General features: G+C 40.2%; 1 protein-coding gene across 1 annotated transcript in view; it reads right to left on the bottom strand.

The window, feature by feature from the left end:
- The window catches only part of ALDH1A1 (aldehyde dehydrogenase 1 family member A1), a 54,149-nt gene that overhangs the window by 25,305 nt on the left and 5,049 nt on the right, over window positions 1-23,795 (bottom strand). The window contains exons 2-6 of the mRNA XM_006137823.5: window positions 15,316-15,420; window positions 7,517-7,657; window positions 3,467-3,596; window positions 2,296-2,357; window positions 265-393 (exon numbers count right to left, since the gene is read on the bottom strand). Coding sequence (XP_006137885.3) covers window positions 265-393; window positions 2,296-2,357; window positions 3,467-3,596; window positions 7,517-7,657; window positions 15,316-15,420 — 567 coding nt within the window. The remainder of the gene's footprint in view (window positions 1-264; window positions 394-2,295; window positions 2,358-3,466; window positions 3,597-7,516; window positions 7,658-15,315; window positions 15,421-23,795) is intronic.

The raw sequence follows: 23,795 nt of genomic DNA on the forward strand, positions 1-23,795 counted from the left end.
GCTTTGAACATTATAACACTCAGTCATTTTTCCAAGAAATTTAGTTTTCTAGGTTGCTAAAGGGGTGTTCCCCCCCCCCCCAGTAAGCTAGATTGAAAAATGTCCAAGCTTTTTACCCTTCGTTTGCTTCAGTTGTTTGCAGTAAATTCCATAGTACATGGCTAGACATGCTATTTGCTATTTTAGCATAGTGCAAACTACAGTAGTTTTTATATCTATACTGGCCTCTTAGAAAAGTGTAGCAGCCTGCTATGGCAAACTTACCTCTTTAATTAAAGATCCCATGTAAATAGCAGTCAGTGGAGTTTCTTCTGCTGGTTTGATGACTACTGTGTTTCCACAACAAAGGGCAGGAGCGATCTTCCAGACAAACATAACCAAAGGGAAGTTCCACTAAAAGACAGATGAGAAGGTGTATCCTATTTCTAATACATCATTGTATTGCATCTGTGTTCACAGTAGCATGAATTGTCTCATGGGCTGTGTAAAACCCTTTGTTTTGGGTTTATGTAATTTCAGCACACTCAGACTGGCAGTTAGAGTTCAAATAGGCTGCAAACACCTAATGCAGCCCAAGAAACGCATGATAAAAGTTGCCAGGTTAGAGATGAAACCGATGAGTCTTGCCATCGCCTTTTCTCTTTAAGGCCATTCCTCACCCGAATTGGCCTCCTGACTGGGATGGGGTTGTAAATTGCAACCTCTCACCTCTGGATGACTTTAGGGGTGGTAAATTGATTCTCTCACTCTCAGTGCTTTTCAAGGAGTGGCTGGTTGGCTTGCTCCCCTTGCTGTGCATCTCTGGAGAGTCAACTGGTAGGTTTGTTGCTTCACAATGACCAGGAAATATGTTTAGGATCACTAACAGCCTGACCTTCCACCCAACACCCTGCGGTAGCAGGACTGTGAAATGTTCATTCTTTCCTCCTGCTGATGGTGTTTGAAAAGGTTTACCTTCTAGGGCTGGTATGTACCACTACCATAGATAATGAATATCATGGGACACATAAAGTGTCTTTAAATCATCCACACAGTTCTGGAGAAACGTCTCCTGGTTAGGCTGCTGCAGCCTACATAGCTTGAGCAAGTGGGCCAGATGTCTGCTCCTATGGTAATACTTCCTGCAGGCAGAAGACATTGGATTTGGTTTGCTCTGAAAATCTATGAGGGGTAAAGGTACTTGGAGATGTACAATTTATTATAAGCGATAATTAAAATTGTCTTGTTTACTCCTTACCTGCCTGTATCCATCTGTTATTTTTGGCACCTTTGTCATGGTCATGAGGGATGGCCAGCATCCTGGGGACTATGGGGTTAACTGTACCTAAGCCAGGTAGTAGTCAGCCAATAGAAATGCAGATAGGGATTTCAAACTGGGACAAAGGAACTTTTGGTTTTTCCCTCCTTTGTCCCTAGACAGTTTCTCTCCAGATACTGAGAAAAGACTCTTCACTATCCGTAAGTAGAGTAAAGTTTAGATAAATCCGTTTATTGTTTTATGGTTTGGAAATGGGAATCTGATGTCTGTATATTTAAAAATGGGTTTTTCTCTCCTTTGTAAGTAAGCTTTTGGCTTATGGGGGTCTGCCCATAAGTGTATTAATTGGTGACTTTTCCATCTAGTCATTATGCTTGTAACAGGAGTATTGTGGTGATAATAAAAATTCTTTCTTTTTTTTATTAACCTGGTATTGGTTAATTTTTTGTGTCCTGGTTTTACTTTAGGGCTGAGATTTTGCAAGTGATCTCTTCCCTAGTTTTCTTACCATTACTTGGGTGGTGTCAGTGGACTTTTACTTCCAAAATCTAGGTTTTTAAGATTTTGGGGGTAAGTTTTATACCAAAGCCTGGAAAGATAAGGTTTTAGGGTACTTTTGTGGGGCCCCACTTCTGCATTCATCATGCCAGAGTGGGGAAAAAGCCTTGACAGTCATACTTAAGATTGTAAATTTTTTGAGGGCAGGGACTATCTTTTTGTTCTGTGTTTGCATAGCACTGAGCATTTTGGGTCCTCATCCATGACTAAATCTCCTAAGCACTATAGTGAGGAAATAATTTGCTTTACATTCTTAAACTGTACATATTTTGTGAGAGGTTGACCCTTCAATGTGCCAAACAGCTTCTGATTTTAGCATAGCTCTGCATGGGATCAGGTCCAGAAATGGTCTGGCCTGAGAAGGAAGGTTCTGATGGTTAAAGATCCATACTTTCATTCACAAAGAGAGAATTTTGAAAGCAAGTCCTTTTAAAATACAAACATTTGGCGCTTTTTTTAATGGAAAGGCCTCAACTTACAGGAATGATTTGGCCGCACACACCAATGGGCTCCAGTCTTGTAAATGTGAAAAAGTTTCCATCTAAATAAGAGGAAAAAATAGCACACTCAGACAAAAGCTTTTGTGAGAAATGGCTAGAGCATAAAGAAGACAAAAATTAGTTACCAAAGGTAGCTACACAACTTTTGTACTTATGCTTTTTTCAGAATCTTAAGTATGCAACCAAAATGTACATCTGGATTCTATCTGGATCTTCCCTACATGTCTCAGTGTTTGATGCTGCCCAGTCTTGCTGATTTTTTCCCAGCTTTGCTTCTGTCTTTATGGTGGGAAGACTTCTAGATGGGGTATGGAAAGCACACTTATGGAACATTTTTAATTCCTTCTTTTCCTCTCTCCTGCTTTTTTTGGAAGTTCTTTTTTAAAAGCTACTCACAGTCCTAGGTACACATCTGACATTTTTTTAAACATTTTTAGCTGACATGAAATCCATTTAGTATAAAATCCTCTAGGTTTCAAATAAATATGTGCTCCGATAAACCTAACTTAGAGATCTGTGTGTTGCAAAAATCTCTGAATTTATTATAATAGTTTCCCCTAATTCCTCCTTCATTAAAAATCTATCTTTTTTGTAGAGAAGATAGGGTAGTCAGATTCCTTAGAGCTGATCAATGGAAAAGGCAGCAGAATGGGCTTTGAGCTAAATCAGGTGAATTTCTTCCCTTCACTTCTTCTAGTCAGACTTTTCCTCTTCCAATGAATTCAAAGAATAGTAAGGCACTTCACTTTCTTCTGGTCTTGGACTTAGCCTTTCTTGAGCCGTAGTCCTTTCTTAAGATCTGGTTTCCAATGCTACTACACAGTTATGAGTAACCTCATATATTAATATGGCCCCTTTAAAAAACTCTTCATATTTACTTTGAAATGTAGAAACTTATGTATCTATAGTAATTAATTAATATTGTTTAGTTGAATAAATAACACAAAAGTAAATAAGTTATGTTAACTGTGCCATATGTGTAAAAGGAGGCATGTGATATACCTTAATCAACCCATATTAATGTTTATCTGAAATATTTGCTAAGGCAAGATATTTCTCCGTGTTATAGATGCTAGTGGAGGAAATCATTCAAAGCCACATCATTTTCCTATCAGTTCTACCTAGAAAATATTTTCTCAGAACTACTCACCCATTGGAATGGTACGACCTTGAACTTTATCTGCCCAGCCTGCACAATAGCGTAAAGTTCTAAGGCAGCCTCCTAAATCCATGTTGTAGGCAGTGGAAAAAAGTTTTCCACCATCAATGGATTCCATTGTCTAGAAGAAAATATGATTCATGCATTAATAATGACAATTACTTTTTATATCTATCATTTGTAATATTGCTATTGGCTGCCCAAATTGTAGATTTGCAGCTCTGGTGTAGTCACTTTCTAGGAGGCAAATCAATTTCTGAACAAACTGGATATCTGCAAATAAGACTATTTTCATAAAGCTTTACTTTCAGTGATTTATGCAGATAATTAGATAATGGTACATTTAAATGGTTGTGGGGGAAAACAGAATTCTGTTAGCTGAGTGAAGCTGCTCTAGTTTAGCATTCTATTGCTATGTATAAAAAGAGCTACATCCAGAAGCTTCTGGCTCAATTTATATAAATAGATTCATAAATTCCAACCAGTAGCCTTTCTCAATCTGCACTAGCTTATTCATAGCTGATGAACCCTCCTCAAAGATCATCCAGGAATGCAGGAGGTCCTAGTACTGGCAGTGCTGCTCAAATGCCATTGCACTGGGATATTGTGGGTCTTAAGTATTATGGGAGACCTTCTATGGTCCTTCAATGAAAGAGTGAATAATCTGCATATAACGTCAGCAGGGTTCCATTGTGGAGGGCTCCCATGGTAGAATGGTAGCCAAACCAAGCCAAAGTCTCCCATTTATGAGAGACCTGCACACATCTGAAGCCTTTGATGGAGGGCATTTCAGTAAATAAAAATAAATACCTCCTAAACAATCCTGCAAACCCTGCTACTTCCTGGCCACAGGAGGCAGAACTCTCCGTTGTGCCACCTGCCCCTCTGCATTCCCCTGCCTCCACAAATGGGGCTCCCAGCTGAGTTGCGTGCTCCTTCTCCATGGCCTGACCTCCATATACCTGGGCTCTGTGGTGCAGGAATATCCCTGGTCCTACCAGACCAGGGAGTCCCAGTTAAGGGAGATACAACCCTGTGCCATGGAACATACTGATTAAAAACTATACTGTAAAATTAAGAAGGCACATATTAAAGGGATTAAATGTTGGATAACTGATAGGTCTCAGTATATAATCGTGTACAAGGAATGTAGGCCATACCTACAGAATGGGAGACTCTATCTGGGGAATCAGTGACTCTAAAAAAAATTGAAGGTCATGGTGCATAATTAACTGGACAATTCAATCTTGTGGCCAAAGGGCATATTTGATCCAGGGATGCATAAAGAGGAGACTCTGTAGGAGAAGTGTGGTAATTTTGCTTCTCTATTTGGTACTGGTGCAACTGCTACTGGAATATTATGTCCAGCTCTTGTCCACTATTCAAGAAGCATGTTGGAAAACTGGAGAAAATTCAAAGAAGAAATGATTAGGAATTATGCCTTACAGATAGACTCAGGGAGCTCAATTTATTATGCTTAACAAAGAAAAGGGATGATAAAGGGTGAATAAATCACTGTTTATAAGTACCTGTATGGAAAACAAGTATTTGGAAATGGGCTCCTCAGTCTAACACAATCCAATAGCTGGAACTAAGGCAAGACAAATTCAAACAGGAAATGACATGTACATTTTTAACAGTGTGGGTAATTAGCCATTAGAACTATTTACAGTATTAAGGATATGGTAACTTCTCCATCATTGATAATTTTTAAATCAAGTTAAGATTTTTTTAAGATAGTCTCTAGGAATTATTTAGGGGGAAGTTCTGTGTCTTCTATTATACAGGGGTTCCTTCTGGCCCAGGACTCTATGAATTTATGAACATTTCCTATCTAAAAGGAAAAAGGGATCCAGTATCATGTTGAAAGTGTAGGAAAGAAAAACTAAGAAAAACAGAGATGTAAAAGAGAGTTTGGTAGGGCAGGAAAGGAGTAATTAGATATTATCAGACTGGCAAGTAAAAGCAATACTCACTAGAACAAAACAACTTCAGCTGTCTTGCGGAAGTAGCTTATTTTCCTTTTCTTTTACACCTTTATAGGCAGTACTGGATGGCAAAGATACAAATAGCAGTACAGTAAAACTCCAATTGTCCAGCATCCAGTAGTCTGGCATTCCTGATAGTCCAGCACCAACTGGAACCCGTAAGTGCTCCAGCCAGCCGGACAATTGGAGCTGCTCCGCGCCGCTTCCCCAAGTCCGCCGCTGCTGAAACTGACCAGCGGTGGACTTGGGGAAGTGGTGGAGCAGAGCAGCTGGGGTGCTGCCGGGCGCCGAGCAGGGGGTGAGGGGCAGCACTGCAGGACCAACTGGGCAGCACCCCAGCTGCTCTGCTCCGTCGCTTTCCCACGTCCACTGCTTGTCAGTTTCAGCTGCGGCAGCGGGGGACATGAGGAAGTGGTGCGGAGCAGAGCAGCTGGGGTGCTGCTGGGTTGGTTCCACAGCTCTGCTCCTCACCCCCCTGCTCAGCGCCCAGCAGCACCCCAGAGTGGCATGGAGCAGAGCAGCTGGGGTGCTGCTGGGCGCCGAGCAGGGGGCTGAGGGGCAGTGCTGCGGGACCAACCAGGCAGCACCCCAGCTGCTCTGCTCCGCGCCGCTTCCCCAAGTACGCCGCTGCCACTGCCTAGGTCCCAAAGGTGCCAGATTATCGGAAGTGTAATGTATATGTCATTCACTAGTGAAAAATTGGTTTGTAAAGTCCATATAAAAATATGACTCTTTTAAAATGTGGTAACCTGCTTGTTTAAACAGTGGAAGGCTCAAATAGCAGCTTCCCCAGTATTTTTCAAATAGTGTGACAGCTAGTTCTTCTGTTCAGTCTGACAGGACTTGTTTAGAATAGGTATTTTGTTAAAGAAGAGTATATGTTCACGTCTGATTTAAAAAAAAAATAAACTACCCAAAACATTAGCAGTTGTCAACTCTCAAGTATGAGCAAATGACAACAGCCCCAATACATCTTCATTTTTGGTTTTAAAAAGCTTTCTGAATGCAGGCAAGTATCAACTAAGGGCAAAAGGATATTTCTTTGTAGATATTTATATATTTTTGCATGCTAAGTATGCTGGTTCCATTACATTAAATTGTTGGCACTGTCCACAGCTTCTGGCAATCTAGTTTGAGTGCTGTGATTGAAATACTCTGGGTGATGTGATTAAATAATTATTGTCTTGGATGTTAGCTACATTGGATGCTATGGTTAAATATCTGGCATCTTTGGCAGTAAAACATGGTCCCAGCTCAGGATTATGTGAGTAATTACAATACATGGTGGTTATTGATTATGTGGCTGACCCTATCACTAACACTACTTGCAATAGTAAAGTGAACATCTTAATGACAAAAACACATGTGGGCTATAAAGAAAACTATAGGTAAATATTTTGGACTGTGTGCGCAGATATTTGCAGCACTGATTTAAAGTTTCAAATGCATTTTGTGCAAGTTGTCAGTCATCTGGTTATTTAAAACATTCCATTAAGTAGCACTTTACTAAATATTCAGGTAGGTTGTCTTCTGTTTGCTTACCTTCTCATTGGCAACAGTAAATATGTTGCTGCCTTTGGTCTTTGATTACAATATCCAACGTTTTTCAGATATAAGGGAATGAGGTGGAGGCAGGGGCAGATGAAAATTCTATGTTAATGAAATCCAAAATTCCTTCCATCTTTAAGTTGTGCCCATCGTAGTTCTTGAAGAGGGAGCTTTGCCTTTTGGCCTTGATTTAGCAATTTTCAGCACTTACTTAAATAACATTGAAGTTACATGGATGATGATGTGATCTAAGTATGACTTTAAGCTGAGCAAGTTGCTTATGTGCTTGGCTGAATGAGGGTACAAATGTACTGGGCATTTGAACCTGACAATTAGCAATACAAAATGATCAAGTCATAGAAATGGATAAAAACAAACACTGACATGGCCTGATTTTTGAGAAGGCCTGAGCACCAACTTCTCCATCAATGCTGAGTCATTTGAAAATCAGGCCATAAATATAAGACCACTATTTCCCTTCTTTCTGTAAACATGTTATACTTACAGCTAAGAGTAGACGATCTCTTTCAATTAAGTCAGCTAGTTTATATAAGAGCCTTCCTCGTTCTGAAGCATCCATAGTACGCCATGGTGATCCAAGCTGAAAAGCTTTCCTTGCTGCTTTAACAGCTTTGTCTACATCCTCCTATGTGTGAACGTGGAGAGTTAATTGATTGATATTTGATTCTGTCATCTAATCCTGTTTATTTTTCATTTGTAAGCATACTATATTTTGCGGAAAATATACAACATGTCAACCATCTTGCAAACAGTTTACAGTCTAATTAGAAGAGAACAAACATTTTATGTTTGCAAAAGTTCTCCCATTATATAAAGTGATATAAGAAATACATGAAGTCTTAAAGGCCCATAAATAAAAGTATATTAAGGAACTCCACTTTTAAGTCTAAGTTTTCAAAAACTTAGGCCCCATGGTTATTTACTGGGGTAACTCAATCTATTCCAGGGTGCGTCTAGACTACATGGCTTTGTCGTTGGAGCCATGTAAAGTAGTTTACTCGACATAGTCAATGAAGCGGGGATTTAAATAATGGCCTCTGTCGACCACGCTGCGTCTAGATTGCTGTGCTGTGCCGGATCAGCTGATTGTCGGCACAGTGTGGCGGCCATTTTTATTTTAATGAAGCGGGGATTATTTAAATCCCCACTTCATTGACTATGTCGAGTAAACTACTTTACATGGCTCCGTCGATGGAGCCATGTAGTCTAGACACACCCTCAGTGTCCAGGTAACTACCTGTACTCACACAATGAGGCACCTAAATGTCTAATGTAGCCAAACTTCTGGACATAAAACCCTCCAAGGCTTGGTTAAGGCCAGGTTCAAAATATGTCTTTTAAAATATTTGATCTAATGAACACAGATGTATTCTTTGGAAAACAAATAATAGTTTTGTAATAGTAAGTGCAGGACCTAAGCACCCTAACTCATGGAAGTATCTGAATAATTAACCAGGTTTTAATTAGAAACCCTAAACACTTTACAATCTTGGTACAGTGTCTATATTAAACATGTTAACTTGTCAGCCTATAGCCATTTTTATAGTTCTGTTTATTATTAATCTTTTGGCTTTCATAACAATAGAGCAAAGTATATTTCATTTCATGAAATTATAACTACATGGCAGGTGTTCTAGGATACAAAACAAGCAATTAAACACTCAGATAGACATGATTTTCAGTATCCGGGAATCTGTTGTATTTTGTACATCCTGCTGCTCCTTTTCCACGTAAAATACAAATGAAGGTTCAGTTCAGCCCTTTGGGCTTTTTTAAGGTATATTTCTAGAAAAAGTAGGAATCTGTTTGTAGCAAATTTTTGCATGAATAATTTTAGCAGCCCCTTCTGTAAATTTGTCCTACGCTGTAATTTGCTTAATTCTCCTCTCACAATGGTATAAATCAAGAGTATCTCTACTGAAGTCAACACGAGGATAAAATTGTTGTAAAAGAAGAGCCAGGCCAAAAAAAAAAAAAAAAGTAATCTTTATTGATTGCTGATATTGAATTGTTCTTGAATAACTTAGTGAAGGACAAAATCAAGCCATGGAAAGTCCAGAAAGCAAGAGAACTACTACAGACCTTCTATGCAGGCAAGATCTTCATGTAGTGGGTACTTACCATCACAGCACAGACAGCTCCCTAGGGGCTCTCTGGGCCCAAGTCAGAATGAGGTTTGGGGGCAGAATATAGGAAAGGAGTGTGTGGAGCTTGTGGATTAATGACCATGTAGCTCTTTTGATCAATCCCACCTACATGGGACAGGCACAATAGCTGTGGGGAATACTGAAGCTACAATAATGCTCAGAGGTAGTTCTGTTAGCCTGATGGAGATGATTCCTTCCCCAAGAAACCAGTGGAACCACCACATGCATAGCCCATGTATGTGGACATTGTGCAGGGAAAAGGATTTAATCTACTGTCATTTTATACTTTACTCATCACAGATTAAAAAAACTATATACACTGTATGATGGAGTATATTCCACTACTGATCTAGACCTAACATTCTCCTGCAAGTGTGTAAAAGACAACCGTACACAGTATCTCTACAGTATTATGCCCCACTACTTCACTCAACATGAACACTAGAGGAGATGCCCAGCAGAATGAGAGAATATCCATCCTACAATCCTATGGAGCTTAACATACCCTTAATGTGGTCCTGCTTTGAGAATGCAAATATGTTCATGCCATTCTTCCATGTGCTCGATCAGATATTAGTGCCTCAGAAAACTTGTATAAAATAATAACACAGTTTAATTGTATGGTGCCTATCAGCCTAAGGATAATAGATGCTTATAATCTATATATGATAAAATGCTTATTTTTTCAGGGATCTTTTCTATTACCTATTCCAAAATAGCTAATAAGAATTCATGAAACCAGAAAGCTAAAGTAAAATTCAACTAATTAAGTCTTTTGAGCAAAAAAATATAAACGCGTGCTCTGTTGCTTGTATGACACTAAATGTAATATGGAAATCTTTACCAAGAGACAGTGTACAGGGCCAGACTTACTAGGTTTTTTTTTATACACTTGTTATAAATGTGCATTTACTTTACATTTCACTGACCATTTGTTAAATAAATGTAGTCATGCTTTATTATTACTAGGGGCCTTCTGGATTAGTAAGCGTAGCCTGAAAGAGCCATCTAACTGAAAGGAAAACAGTTCCCACCCACATATGTATCTGTGCTTTGTAATCTTCATTAAAAAAAAAAACACCACTGAAAGGCAATGTACAGCTCTTTGTTAGCTACATTGTACACACAAATTAAATTCCTAAAATCTCTTGGCTCGTTATCTAAAGTCTAGGCTCTAGAATATTGCATTTACAATGACTATGTAATTTACTAGATTTGTACATTTCACTGGACAATTTAGTTAATAGCCGTTGTCATTACACATTAGTTTACAAAGTTACTGGACATGAAGCAAACCTGTGTGCTGCACAGCATTATCTCTTTATTTAATGAGTTGTTAGATGGCGTGTAAAGAATGAAAGCTACAAGAGTTTCTTATGTTAAGTGAACAGTTGCAGGTCATGAGTAATTTAATTTGAAGATGATCAAATATCAGGCCAACCTGATCTGCGATGTAAGTTGATATTTAAAGATTAAACAGAGAAGAGGTAAAAGGGTGGCACTTTACATCAGAAGTATCTACAATGCCAGTGAGATACAACTGGACAAACAAGAGTGGTTATGCCATTCTTTGGGTAAGGACATAGGAATAAGAAAGGAAGCTGCAGACCATCTGGACTGGAGAAGAACAAGAATGAAAAATTCCAAGACCAGATTTCATAGGGCCAGATTTACTACAACTTGGACCTCCATGGTTCTGACACTCTTGGGACCTGACCGATCCCAAATGAGGGGATCTGCTGGACCAGGAGAGGCCCTCCTGTCATGGATCATGTTGCTCTACTGCCCCCTGACTAGGGGTCCAGCCTGGTCCCACTGCTGCCCCAGTCTGGGGCTGCCTAGCTGCCTCCGGCTCCACTGCTGCTGGGGCCAGAGCACCATGGCCAGAGGTCTGCAGTCTCCTGGCTCCATGTCTGGGGCTGGGGCTCTGGAGCAGGGCCTAGGGCTGGAGGGCTGGGGTTGGACCTCTCCATCGCCACTCCTGGGCTAGAGCTCCCTGCCATGCTGCCCATCCCCCTCCAGGGGGCTCCTGGCTGAGTCCCTGCTACTGCGCTCCAGCCCTGCTGCCAGACATCCCTGTTCTTGGGTCCTGTTGTCCAGGAACACCCACAGATGTTCCCAGACCAGAAACTCCCAGTTTAAGGAGGTGCAACCTAAAAAGTATTTTTAGGTGTTTAAAAAAACACTTGTTATAGATATGCATTTGCTTTATATTACACTAGAAGATTTACCTGGCATTGCTCAGGTCCTTAACTCAATTCATTTTTTTTTTTTTGAAAATAAAATGAAAATGTGCATGCTTCATTTACATCATTGCCTTGGGATAGGGCAGGGGATGAGGGGTTCAGTATGCAGGATGCCACAGGGAGAGAGGATTCCCCCACCCCTCTCTCACCACAGCAGCTTGGGGCCATGTGAGAAGTGCCTCTCCAGTGGACACATCAAATACAGCTGCAGTGGACACATCACGGGGAGAGGTGCATGTCCCCCTGGGTAGGGCAGGTCCAGGTTCATCTGCTCCCTGTGCTCCCCAGCTAGAAGTGAGGAATGAAGCAAACTGTGCACTTTCCCCTCACTCCTTGATGAAGAAGAATAGCTAGCAATATCCCCGTATGTACCATGGGGCAGAGGGGGGAGGAAGGGGGAGGAGAGGAGGGCTTAACCCCCTTGCCCTTCCTAAAGGCAACTGGAGGGTGGGAGGCTTAGGGTTGGGGCAGTACTGAATAGGAAGGGAGGGAGCACTCCCAGCTAGCCAGTTTCACTTGCCTGGTGATTCTGTTTCCTTTCTGATGGTATTATGAGATACCCCATTCTAGGCATATCCCATTTTCCTGGCACAATCAACTCTTACCTACATAAGAACATAAGAACGGCCATACTGGGTCAGATCAAAGGTCCATCTAGCCCAGTAGCCTGTCTGCCGACAGTGGCCAGCACCAGGTGCCCCAGGGAGGGTGGACTGAATACAATGATCAAGCGATTTGTCTCCTGCCATCTCTCTCCAGCCTCTGACAAACAGATCCCAGGGACACCATTTCTATCCCCTGGCTAATAGCCTTTTATGGACCTAACCTCCATGAAATTATCTAACTTATCTTTAAACTCTGTTATAGTCCTAGCCTTCACAGTCTCCTGTGGCAAGGAGTTCCACAGGTTGACTACACGCTGTGTGAAGAAGAACTTTCTTTTATTAGTTTTAAACCTGCTACCCATTAACTTCATTTGGTGTCCTCAAGTTCTTCTATTTTGGGAACTAATAAATAACTTTTCTTTATTCACCCTATTCACACCACTCATGATTTTATATACTTCTATCATATCCCCCCTTAGTCTCCTCTTTTCTAAACTGAAAAGTCCCAGTCGCTTTAGCCTATCTTCATATGGGACCCATTCCAAACCCCTAATCATTTTAGTTGCCCTTTTCTGAACCCTTTCCAAGGCCAAAATATCTTTTTTGAGGTGAGGCGACCACATCTGTACACAGTATTCAAGATGTGGGCTTATCATAGTTTTATACAGGGGCAGTAAAATATTCTGTATCTTATTTTCTATCCCTTTCTTAATAATTCCTAGCATCCTATTTGCCTTTTTGACCGCTGCTGAACACTGTGTGGAAGTTTTCAGGGAACTATCCACGATAACTCCAAGATCTCTTTCCTGATTTGTCATAGCCAAACCTATGACAAATCTAGCTTTCAGTTATCATAACCTAGCTTTCAGTTATGATAAGACAAATTTGTATACCAAATGAGGTGTTCCTATTTCTTACCATTTAGGAGTTTTTGAACAGACAGATAGACCGACAGACAAACTAAAATATACAGTAGATTGAACATTTGTTCAATAAATGCTTCCTATGTCACATGTCCTGCTGAGGTACTTGAAACTATAGGAAACCCATTCCCATGAAGGACTTTATTTAGCCGCCTGTGAGAAAGAGATCCAAGTCTGCACAGCAAACCGGTTCATTGCTGGGTATCTTACAATCAGCTCTTGTGCTTCAACACCTGTCAGACAATCTCACTTGGATCTGAATCCTAGCATCATATTCATGGGCTCGGTATCTGGTAAAGTGCTGAAACCTGTAACTTAAAATCCACAGAATTCTACTGCCAATAGAATACTTAAGCTGGATCTCTACCGTATTAGGACAAAATGGTCACCAAAAGAGGATGGGAAGATGAACAACAAGGGCACTGAACTATGCTATGCATTCAAAGGCTGAAGACATCATAAACACATTATTTGGTCCAATAAAAAATGATAAAACTTGGAGAAATTGGAGACAATTAAGAAAAGGGACATGTAGGTTGAATACGAAGGAGTTTTTGCAACAGTGAAACTATGAGTATGTCTACTCTGCAATGTAAGCCTGGCCTCAGAGTCAGGCTTGAGATCAAACCCTCTTGCCTATACAGGCAGTCCCCGGGTTACGTACTAGGGACTGTAGGTTTGTTCTTAAGGTGAATTTGTATGTAAGTCGGAACTGGTACATATTGTAGGGGAAACTCTAGCCAAACATTTCTCCAGAGCTCAGTTTTATTCTCCCACACCTCATTTCCCTCAGTCCTTTATTTTCAAGCTGAGGTGTCTGCTGAGAAAAGCCACTCCGCGTCTCCCTGGTCTGTTGGGGGGAGGGAGGGGGATGCTAGCTTCACGTCTCCCTGGTCTGCTGGGGGGAAGCAGCTAGTGTGGGGTTGCCTCACCCCGTTTGTAAGTAGGGATCCGATGTAAGTCAGATCCATGTAACCCGGGGACTGCCTGTATATAAATCTCTCAAGCTCAGACCCACACTGCATGAATAGAGGGCTTGAGCCCCAGTGAAACCACACCTTTGAAGATTCAGCTCAATAAGCATTACTATATTGCTGTTGACTTAGAGGGAGTTACAGTGAAATACAGTGAAAGCAGGACTGAGTACTTAGTATTAAAACAGGTGCAAAATATTTTAATTAAATGCAAAATCCCTGAAAAAGTGTTTTGTGCATTTTCTTATTAATTTCACCACAGACCAATTTATATTCACAGAAATCATTATTTGCACACAAACTTCTCTAAGTAAAAATGGGAACATTTTGAGGCAAAAATGATGCCACAAATGAGAAAAATATATAGAAACAGAAAAAAATGTGTGCACTGATGTATATATACATGCTCAGGAATGAACATACACACAGGCAAACAAGAGCAAATATTTGCATGAATGAAAACATTAACAGATAAAATCAGAAATTTTTCCATGGGTCTAGTTAAAAGTTTTTCTATAGTTGTCAGCTAGAAATATAACACTTGCATCTCAGGGTTCCTTTTAGAGAGTTCATCCAAAAAAAGTCTCTGGTCATCAGTTCTAAAACTATGTAAACAAAAGAGCCTACTATATTTAAACATATAACCCTGTACTTGATAATATGCACTGAAACTTGCTAGTGTTACTAAGTAAAGTCTTTACAAATAGAAAATCATACAAAATTATGAAAATATAGGAGTTCTTGGAGTTCTGTTCCATATTTTTGAAATTACTGTACATATGTGCATTTTTTTAATACCTGGAAAATATGCACATTTGTCTACTGGCTTTGCAGTCTTCCCATCAAATCTTAACAGGTAAACAATTTATGAACCAGCTTAATTTTGCAGAAATTAGTGCTGGTGATTCAGTAGGTAGCATTCATCATTGTGCATCTGCATTAAATGACCCACTGTGTTGTAAAGAAGCACCATCGTACTGGAATCAGTCACAAAAGACATATGTACAGAGTTGTGACCACTTATTAACCAAGATTCCATGACATTTTATGTAAGAGTTGTATGCCTAGCAGGCTAGTGTGGCTGCCTAATGTAACTGTAATTACATAGCCCATAGGCTTACTGTGAATAGAACTGTTAAGAAAGGCTTTCAAATTAGGCACCACTTTGAAATAAATCAGACAGTGATGAATTGGTGGTATCCCAATTTTTTTGTATTGTATCAGGTGTATCTTGAGCACAGTTTTGTATCTTCACTGAAGGAACAATGAGAACAAGGAGCTGGGCATTATGGGAGGAAAGAATTCAGAAATAAATAGCAGGAATAATGGCAAGGTGACTAGATTGTATACAAAGAAAGCAAATTCATGGCAAAGCTGTAAAAACATACCTTGTCCCCTTCTTCTACCTCACAAATTTTATCTCCAGTTGCAGGATTATAGACGGTGAATTTTTTGCCACTAGTTGAATCATGCCATTCATTGTTTATAAATATCTGCAAGGAAATAAGGAAACAAAAATTGAACATCATCAGAAACACATTGTCCAAGTTTAGTACCTGTTGCAATGAAAAATTGACATGATATCACATTATAGCTAAGAGTTATCCAATATCAATATCAATATCAATATCAATATATCAATATATATATATGTTTTAAGTCCTTATGTCTCATTTGGAAATAAGCCCCTTGGATTTTTGCAGAATAAATAAGGATAAATAAATGTAGAATTTTAAAGAGTTTGGAAATTTCAGTAAAATCCATCTATCTGCTTTGAGTAACCATAGACTTTAAAAATGCAGCCTTTCTTTCAGGGCTTTCATCTCACATAGTAAAATAATTGCTTCTTCAAGATCATTGACACTCAGAGAACTTGCACAGGTGGCTCGAAGGCAGTAAATGGCCTATAGAGTCTTATATGTACTTTCACTATGCACTGCAGCTGCTCTAGCATTAACACACCCTTCAGCAGGGATATGGATGACAGGTGGAACTGTGTAACCGTACGTTCCCTCGTCCTGCTCTGCTAGTTTACGGGGGTCTCCCTGGGAACTGAGCTCTGTGCTGCATAGGCAATGTAAACATGCCGTATGGCCCTCTTGAAATCCTGTCTCCCACTTAACCAGCAGAATCACACAGGCTGTTGTACCGTAGAGGCAGATTTGTCACCTAACACAGAGGTTCTCAAACTCTTTTTTCCCCTGAGGCCCTCTTCCCCCCTCCACGTGCTATAAAGACTACACCTGTGCCTCATTAACTGGTATTCTGCTTATAAAAAGCCAAGGCCAACAATAGGGGGATAGCAAGCAGGGCAATTGGACCCGGAGTTACATCAGGCCCCACAAAGTTAAGTTGTTCAGGTTTCCATTTCAACCCTGGGAAGCAGGGCTTAGGGCTTCACCCCTGCTCAGGGGGGCTTTGGCTTTCTGCCCTGGCCCTGCCGAGTATAATACTGACCCTGCTTGGTGGACCTCCTGAAACATGCTCACAGCCCCCTAGGAGGCCCAGACCCCTGATTGAGAACTGCTGACCTAACGGAAGATGACCAACGGGTCCCAGTACAAGGGATGTTTGGGAGAGATCCGTTTTATTTATCTCACTTTTCTTTCGTTTCCTTTCAAACAACATGTGTCTCTGAAATGAAAGACAACACTAAAGAACTGTGTCCAGTTTAATGAAATCTACAACAAAAGAAGGAATCATTGAGGCATACTGCAAGAGCCAGAAAATGTGGTTTGTACACTCCTCTGCTTCCATATCACAGGAGAAAAATAAAAAGGAACACTAGTCTTTGTGATTTTATTCCAAATCCCTCTGGCGTGCAGATTGTTGCTTCATTAAATATGATCCTAATAAAAGCTTATTTAAAAGTAGAAATGTAATACTATTAATCTTGTACAGGAACTTGGAGATATATTTCATTTCAGGGAGGAGTATCTGTAGATCAAGAGGCATTTACATCCGTGATTACTAAAATGACACTACCTACTTGGCAAAATCATGGATTGTCTTTGTAATTATTAGATAGATTTTAAAAACACATTGCACATAAATGTCAAAATGCATACAGCAATGTAGGAAGCTTATTTAAACTGTTATAGAACTATAATTTGTTTTTATTTGTTAAATAAAAATATTTTGCAACGTGATATATTTTAAATATACTGGGTCAAATTCCATTCTCAGCTATGTGGGAGCAGCCTCTCTGACTTCAGTGGGTTATACCATTGTTTACTGAGAGCAGAACATGGTGCACAGTGACTTGTATACATGTTAATTCTAGAGTATTACATATGTGTAGTACAACAAGGTCTACAATTAAGACTGACTGACTGTTTTTGTCCCAAAGGAGTCCCACATCTTTTCAGTCAGTATTTGAACGTATGTAGGGAAATGGTTCTCAAATTTTAGCAATTGAAGGACCTCTATTCTAAGTTAATTTTTTTCATGGACTCCCCAAGCCAGCTTTTAATTTTCTCTGGGGATGGTCAACACCCAGTCAGCTAAGGCTCAACCCCCCTCCCCGATTAAATCTTTTATCATGTCTCTCTTACTCTTTCCCCTCCTCATCCCCCAGACTTGATGCTCCATGTATCTCTTCCTCTTACACATTCTGGGTGTGGTATTCCAAACAATCAACTTCTTATCATTTCAATGACTTCTAATGACTAACTTCTTGCATTGTATGTACTGGAAGTGAGCTAGTAAGATTTAAAACCAAACCAGTAAGTGCGTCTCCCTTCTGGGTATCCTGCCTTAATGTCTTTTTTATTTTAACTCTTATACAGTACTGAGCATGTTGTTGGCAATAAACAAATATAATGAATAACAACAATAAAAATAAACTGTGGTCAGTTCAAACCAAAGATAATCACAAGTGGTTTATGCAGCAGTTCTAAAACTGCTGAAATCATCATCCAAGATTATCTCATATTTGCCAGAAATATTTGCATATTTCATAAGCCATTGCATATGCAGCTTTAACCTTTATACAGGCAGAAAGAGCAGCTAGTGCCAATTTTCCTTTTTAGAGCTGGAACAAGAACCCTCTTGCACAGATAGGAACATTGAGATATCCTGGCACACAAGCAGAATTATAATAAAACTTGACTGGATGGATATTTCAACCTCCCATATTTGGGACAGGACTGACCATTAAAAGCACAAATTAAGTCACTCTCACCAAAAAAAAAATTGATTATGTTATTAGCAAATCCACTTTTATTGTGGAAAACTTCCCTTTAAGAAGTAAATATCTGAATTCCTTAGAAAATCTGGAAGACAACAGAAACACACAAGCATTTCCTTCAAGGACAGCATAAAAGTTTCAGGATTGGCAGGGATAAAATCACCACCCTATCTTATCCACTTTTTACCCTCAATTTTGTAGTGTGTTCCATATGGGACTTTTCTTCTCCTTGGTTTTAAGCTACACTGATCTTATACTGACTTCATATTTTCTAACACTACACAACATGAGGATTCCAACATGATTAATGCTGTCTCTCTCCTTGGTGTTTTGTTACTTGTAAATCCTGCTTGAAGGTTAGTATGAGTGTTGGTACAAATAGTATAAACAGCATTTCCCTATAAAATGCTGTGAAAGAAACCACAGCAGTTATGAAAAAGTCAACATTTACCTACAATTACCACCTAGTGATATTAGAGGTACTGCAATTATTTTCCTTTGTAATGAGAAGGAAAAATTGGCATCTCACATATCACCATGGTAAAGTAGAGTTTTTCTTTATAGTGAACATGATACCATAGTAAACTGATTATAATAGTACTGTATCAAATACTGTGATCACTTTTGTGCCTTTCAGACACAGTTTCTCTTTGAGTGTGGTACAGAACTGAACTGGCCCAACAGTTGCTGAAACTGTGAAACCGAACCAAATGCTCCCCATATATGTCAGATCTGCAGGGTTTTAACTATTGAGTGCCTGTAAAATCTTAACATTGGTATGGAGTTTGAAAAAGATCCAGTGGGAAGTAAGTAACTCAATGGTGAGGTAAAATTCAAAGTGCTAGTTTCTATACAAAAGTTAACTAGAACAAGGTTTTGTTGGCTAACTGGACTAGACTTCCTCCCCATTCCGGAGCTTCCATTTGATACATAAAAGTTAATTTTTCTTTCACAAAAAGTCAACACTTTTTGTGAAATGCCACACAAGCAACATATAATTTACTCCAGAAAAGAAAAGAGGGAAAATATCCGTAAAAACATCTTATATATTGTTCAGTGGGTAAAAATGATAAATAGTCACACCAGTGCTAGTTGTAAACTGAGGTACTCTTTATTGAGGGCATTATTACATGAGAAGACCTATAGTAAAAATATGTACCATAACTTATCAAGTCTTCCCAATTATCTGTGGATCCAGATCCCTCATTCTATGCATTATATTTTACCATCAGCTCAAATTCTACCACTGTCATAAGCAATGGAGGTTTTTTAGTAGACATGTCTATATGATGACAGCTAAAACCATCACCTAACACAAAGCTCCTCATATTACCACCACTGAGGCAAATTGGGAGGGTGCTGATGGACATAGCTGCTGCAGAATGAGCATGAGAATGAGGTTTCCCATTTCTAATATCACCCTATTCTGTCACTCAGCCTAGTAGGTGTTCCAACATTGAACTGGAAAATAAGGAAACATTTTTGGGCAAGTTAGAACAAATGTGTTTGATTTACCAATGGGCAGAATGCAGGAAAGACAGTTGTAATAGCAGGATTGCATGGTATTGCAATTTAGCATATTGAAGTCACCACCACATATACTGTGTAATGAAGCATGTCAATTTGCTCAGGAGAATGGAGATTTATTTACTCAAATGCTAGACATAGTGCTTAATCTGATTCTGTGACCCAAAAAATGGTAAAGGTGAATATTTTGATAGGGAAACACAAGGAGGAAGGAGCAACAAAGGAGGACCCTTGATTCGAATGGAGAAGGTAGGGCAATCAACTGGTTATCTAAAGTGTATGAACACGATGAATACAAGAAGCCTGGAAAACAAACAGAAAGCCCTGGCCCAGTCAAAGAACTATGATTTGACTGGAATAACGGAGACTTGGTGGGATGACTCACATGACTGGAGCACTGTCATAGAAGAGTATAAAGCCTGTTGAGAGTCTCTGGGTTAAGTTTAGAGATGAAAGCAACAAGGGGTAATGTTGTGGTTGATGTCTGTTACAGACCACCGGATCAGATGGATGAGGTAGATGAGGCTTTCTTCAGACAACAAAGAGAAGCTTCCAGATCACAGGCCCTGGTTCTCCTGGGGGACTTTAATCACCCTGACATCTGTTGGGAGACCAATACAGCAGTACACAGACAATCCAGGAAGTTTTTGGAGAATGTTGGGGATAACTTCTTGGTACAAGTGCTAAAGGAACTGACCAGGGGCGATGCACTGCTTGACTTGCTGCTCACAAACAGGGAGGAACTAGTAGGGGAAGTAGAGGTGGGTGACAACCTGAGAAACAGTGATCATGAGATGGTATGTTTCAGGATCCTGACCAAAGGAAGAAAGAAGAGTAGCAAAATACACACCCTTGACTTCAGAAGAGCGGATGTTGACTCCCTCAGGGTATGTCTACACTACCCCGCTAGTTCGAACTAGCGGGGTAATGTATGCATACCGCACTTGCTAATGAAGCCCGGGATTTGAATTTCCCGGGCTTCATTAGCATAAGCGGGGAGCCGCCATTTTTAAATCCCCGCTGCTTCGAACCCCGTGCAGCGCGGCTACACGGGGCTCGAACTAGGTAGTTCGGACTAGGGTGCCTATTCCGAACTACCGGTACACCTCATTTCACGAGGCGTAACGGTAGTTCGGAATAGGAACCTAGTCCGAACTACCTAGTTCGAGCCCCGTGTAGCCGCGCTGCACGGGGTTCGAAGCAGCGGGGATTTAAAAATGGCGGCTCCCCGCTTATGCTAATGAAGCCCGGGAAATTCAAATCCCGGGCTTCATTAGCAAGTGTGGTATGCATACATTACCCCACTAGTTCGAACTAGCGGGGTAGTGTAGACATACCCTCAGAGAACTGATGGGCAGGATTCCCTCAGATGCTTACATGAAGGGGAAAGGAGTCCAGGAGAGCTGGAAGTAATTTAAAGAAGCCTTATTAAAGGCACGGGAAGAAACCATCCCGATGCACAGTAAGAAAAGCAAATATAGTAGGTGACCAGATTGGCTTACTGGGGAAATCCTTGGTGAGCTTAAACACAAAAAGGAAGCTTACAAGAAGTGAAAACTTGGACAGATGGCGAGGGATGAGTATAAGTATATTGCTTGAGAATGCAGGGGAGTTATCAGGAAGATGAAAGCACATTTAGAATTGCAGCTAGCAAGAAATGTGAAGGGTAACAAGAAAGGTTTCTACAGGCATGTTAGCAAGAAGAGGGTGATCAGAGTGAGTATGGGGCCCTTACTAAATGAGGGAGGTAACCTAGTGACAGATGATGTGGGAAAAGCTGCCCCAAGGATCAGTTCTAGAGCTGGTTTTGTTCAACATCTTTATTAATGACCTGGATAAGGGGATGGATTGCACACTCAGCAAGTTTGTGGATGACACTAAGCTAGGGGGAGAGGTAGATATGTTGGAGGGCAGGGATAGGGTCCAGAGTGACCTAGACAGATTAGAGGATTGGGCCAAAAGAAATCTGATGAGGTTCAAAAAGGACAAGAGTAGAGTCCTGCACTTGGGATGGAAGAATCCCAAGCATTGTTACAGGCTGGGAACTGAATGGCTAAGTAGCAGTTCTGCAGAAAAGGACCTGGGGATTACAGTGGATGAGAAGCTGGATATGAGTCAACAGTGTGCTCCTGTAGCCAAGAACGCAAATGGAATATTAGGTTGCATTAGGAGGAGCATTGCCAGCAGAATTAGAGAAGTGATTATTCCCCTTTATTTTATTCTGGTGAGGCCACATCTGGAGTATTGCGTCCAGTTCTGGGGCCCCCACTATAGAAAGGATGTGAACGCACTGGAGAGGGTCCAGTGGAGGGCAACCAAAATGATTAGGGGGCTGGAGCACATGACCTATGAGGATTTGGGTTTATTTAGTCTGCAGAAGAGAAGAGTGAGGGGGAATTTGATAGCAGACTTCAACTTCCTGAAGGGAGGTTCCAAAGAGGATGGAGACAGGCTATTCTCAGTAGTGACAGATGACAGAACAAGGAGCAATGGTCTCAAGTTTCAGTGGGTGGGAGGTCTAGGTTTGATATTAGAAAAAACTATTTCACTAGGAGAGTGGTGAAGCACTGGAATGGGAGGTGGTGGAATCTCCATCCCTAGAGGTTTTTAAGTCTCGGCTTGACAAACCCTGGCTAGGTCTCTTCCAGCCTTATGAATCTATGAAACCTCAAGTCCAGAACTAATATTTCCTAAACTGGGACATGTGCAATCTTATATTTTTTTGTATACATATTAGTTTATTTGTATAGGTATTGAAAGAGACATAAGTACAGCCAATGATGCCTAAATCTGAGGTTTGTGGTAAAGATAATGAGGTATTATATGACTTCCTAGTGATTTCATAGATGGGTCATGGCTGATCCTAAGGAGTCCTATGAAATTAGGGATGCTATGAGGGGACATAAAAGCCCAGCTGTCAAGTGGTTAATAAAAAAAATTATATCCACTCACTAGCTATGTTTCCAAGAAAAGAGAGAATGTAAGAGATTAAATATTAACATATTGTTAATAGTGTTGTGCAATGCCAAATTCATCACTGCGAAAAGAGTACGAGTGAAATATACCATTTTTGGAAGTTTTGCAAATACTGAATTAAGTACTGCATTTAGGGTATTAAAACAACTAACATAAGAATGACCGAAGGTCCATATAGCCCAGTATCCTGTCTTCTGACAGTGGCCAATGCCTGATGCCCCAGAGGGAGTGAACTGAAACAGGTAATTATCAAGTGATCCCTCTCCTGTCATCCATTTCCAGCCCCTGCTAAACAGACTAGAGACGCCATTCCTAAAAATGTTGGATAATAAGTATTGATGTATCTAACCTCCATGGATTTATCTAGTTCTTTTTTGAATGATGTTATTTGAGAGTCCCTTACTTATTATTGTTCCTAATATTATTTAATCTTAAACCTAACCTCACACTATGAACAAACCTATGTACGAGGCACTGAAAATTGCAGTATCCAAAAATCTCTGTTAGGACACATTATGAGTTTGCTTATACAAGTATGTACTAAAGAAAATGGTGCAAAAAGCCAAAATCCAGCCTATATGCAATGTTTTATATGCTGTAATGCTGGGACCAATTTTAATCCAGGAACTCAAGAGTATGTTGGCAGCTATGCTCCTTTGGAGTGTACACCATTGACACATGAGTTGCAGTGTACTAAAAACAGAACATACGCTGCCACAAAGAACAGACTATGTTTTGCTTGAATTGCAGTACACTGATTGACCATGCTTAAGAAAATGGCCACAGTTATCTTGCAAAATGGTGTGGTAATATTTGCTGTCAGATATGCAGGTCTTCCATAAGGAGGTGTGTTTCTGATGCTCATCCATTGTTGCACATGCTTCATGGGTGTTCACTTATAAGGACTAGATACAGATGATTGGGCTTAAGAGTTTCTGACCAGTCAAATCTTTGCATTAAGTAACTTTTTCCTTAAAAATCTTATGGTGTGCATTGTATAGCTGTGGTTTTCACAGAGACCTTCAAGTAAGATGGCAAGTCTCCACATGAGCTTATGAAGACTCCTGTCCTTGTCACTAGAGCTAGAAACCAACATTTGTTGTAGATGGATTCTGCCACTGTTATAGTGTTCTGAAGCTTTGTATTTAAAAATTCTGACCCAGATGGTCACGCTAT

This window comes from Pelodiscus sinensis, chromosome 6 (genome assembly GCF_052426305.1).
Source record: "Pelodiscus sinensis isolate ZL-2025 chromosome 6, ASM5242630v1, whole genome shotgun sequence".
Taxonomy (NCBI): Eukaryota; Metazoa; Chordata; order Testudines; family Trionychidae; genus Pelodiscus; species Pelodiscus sinensis.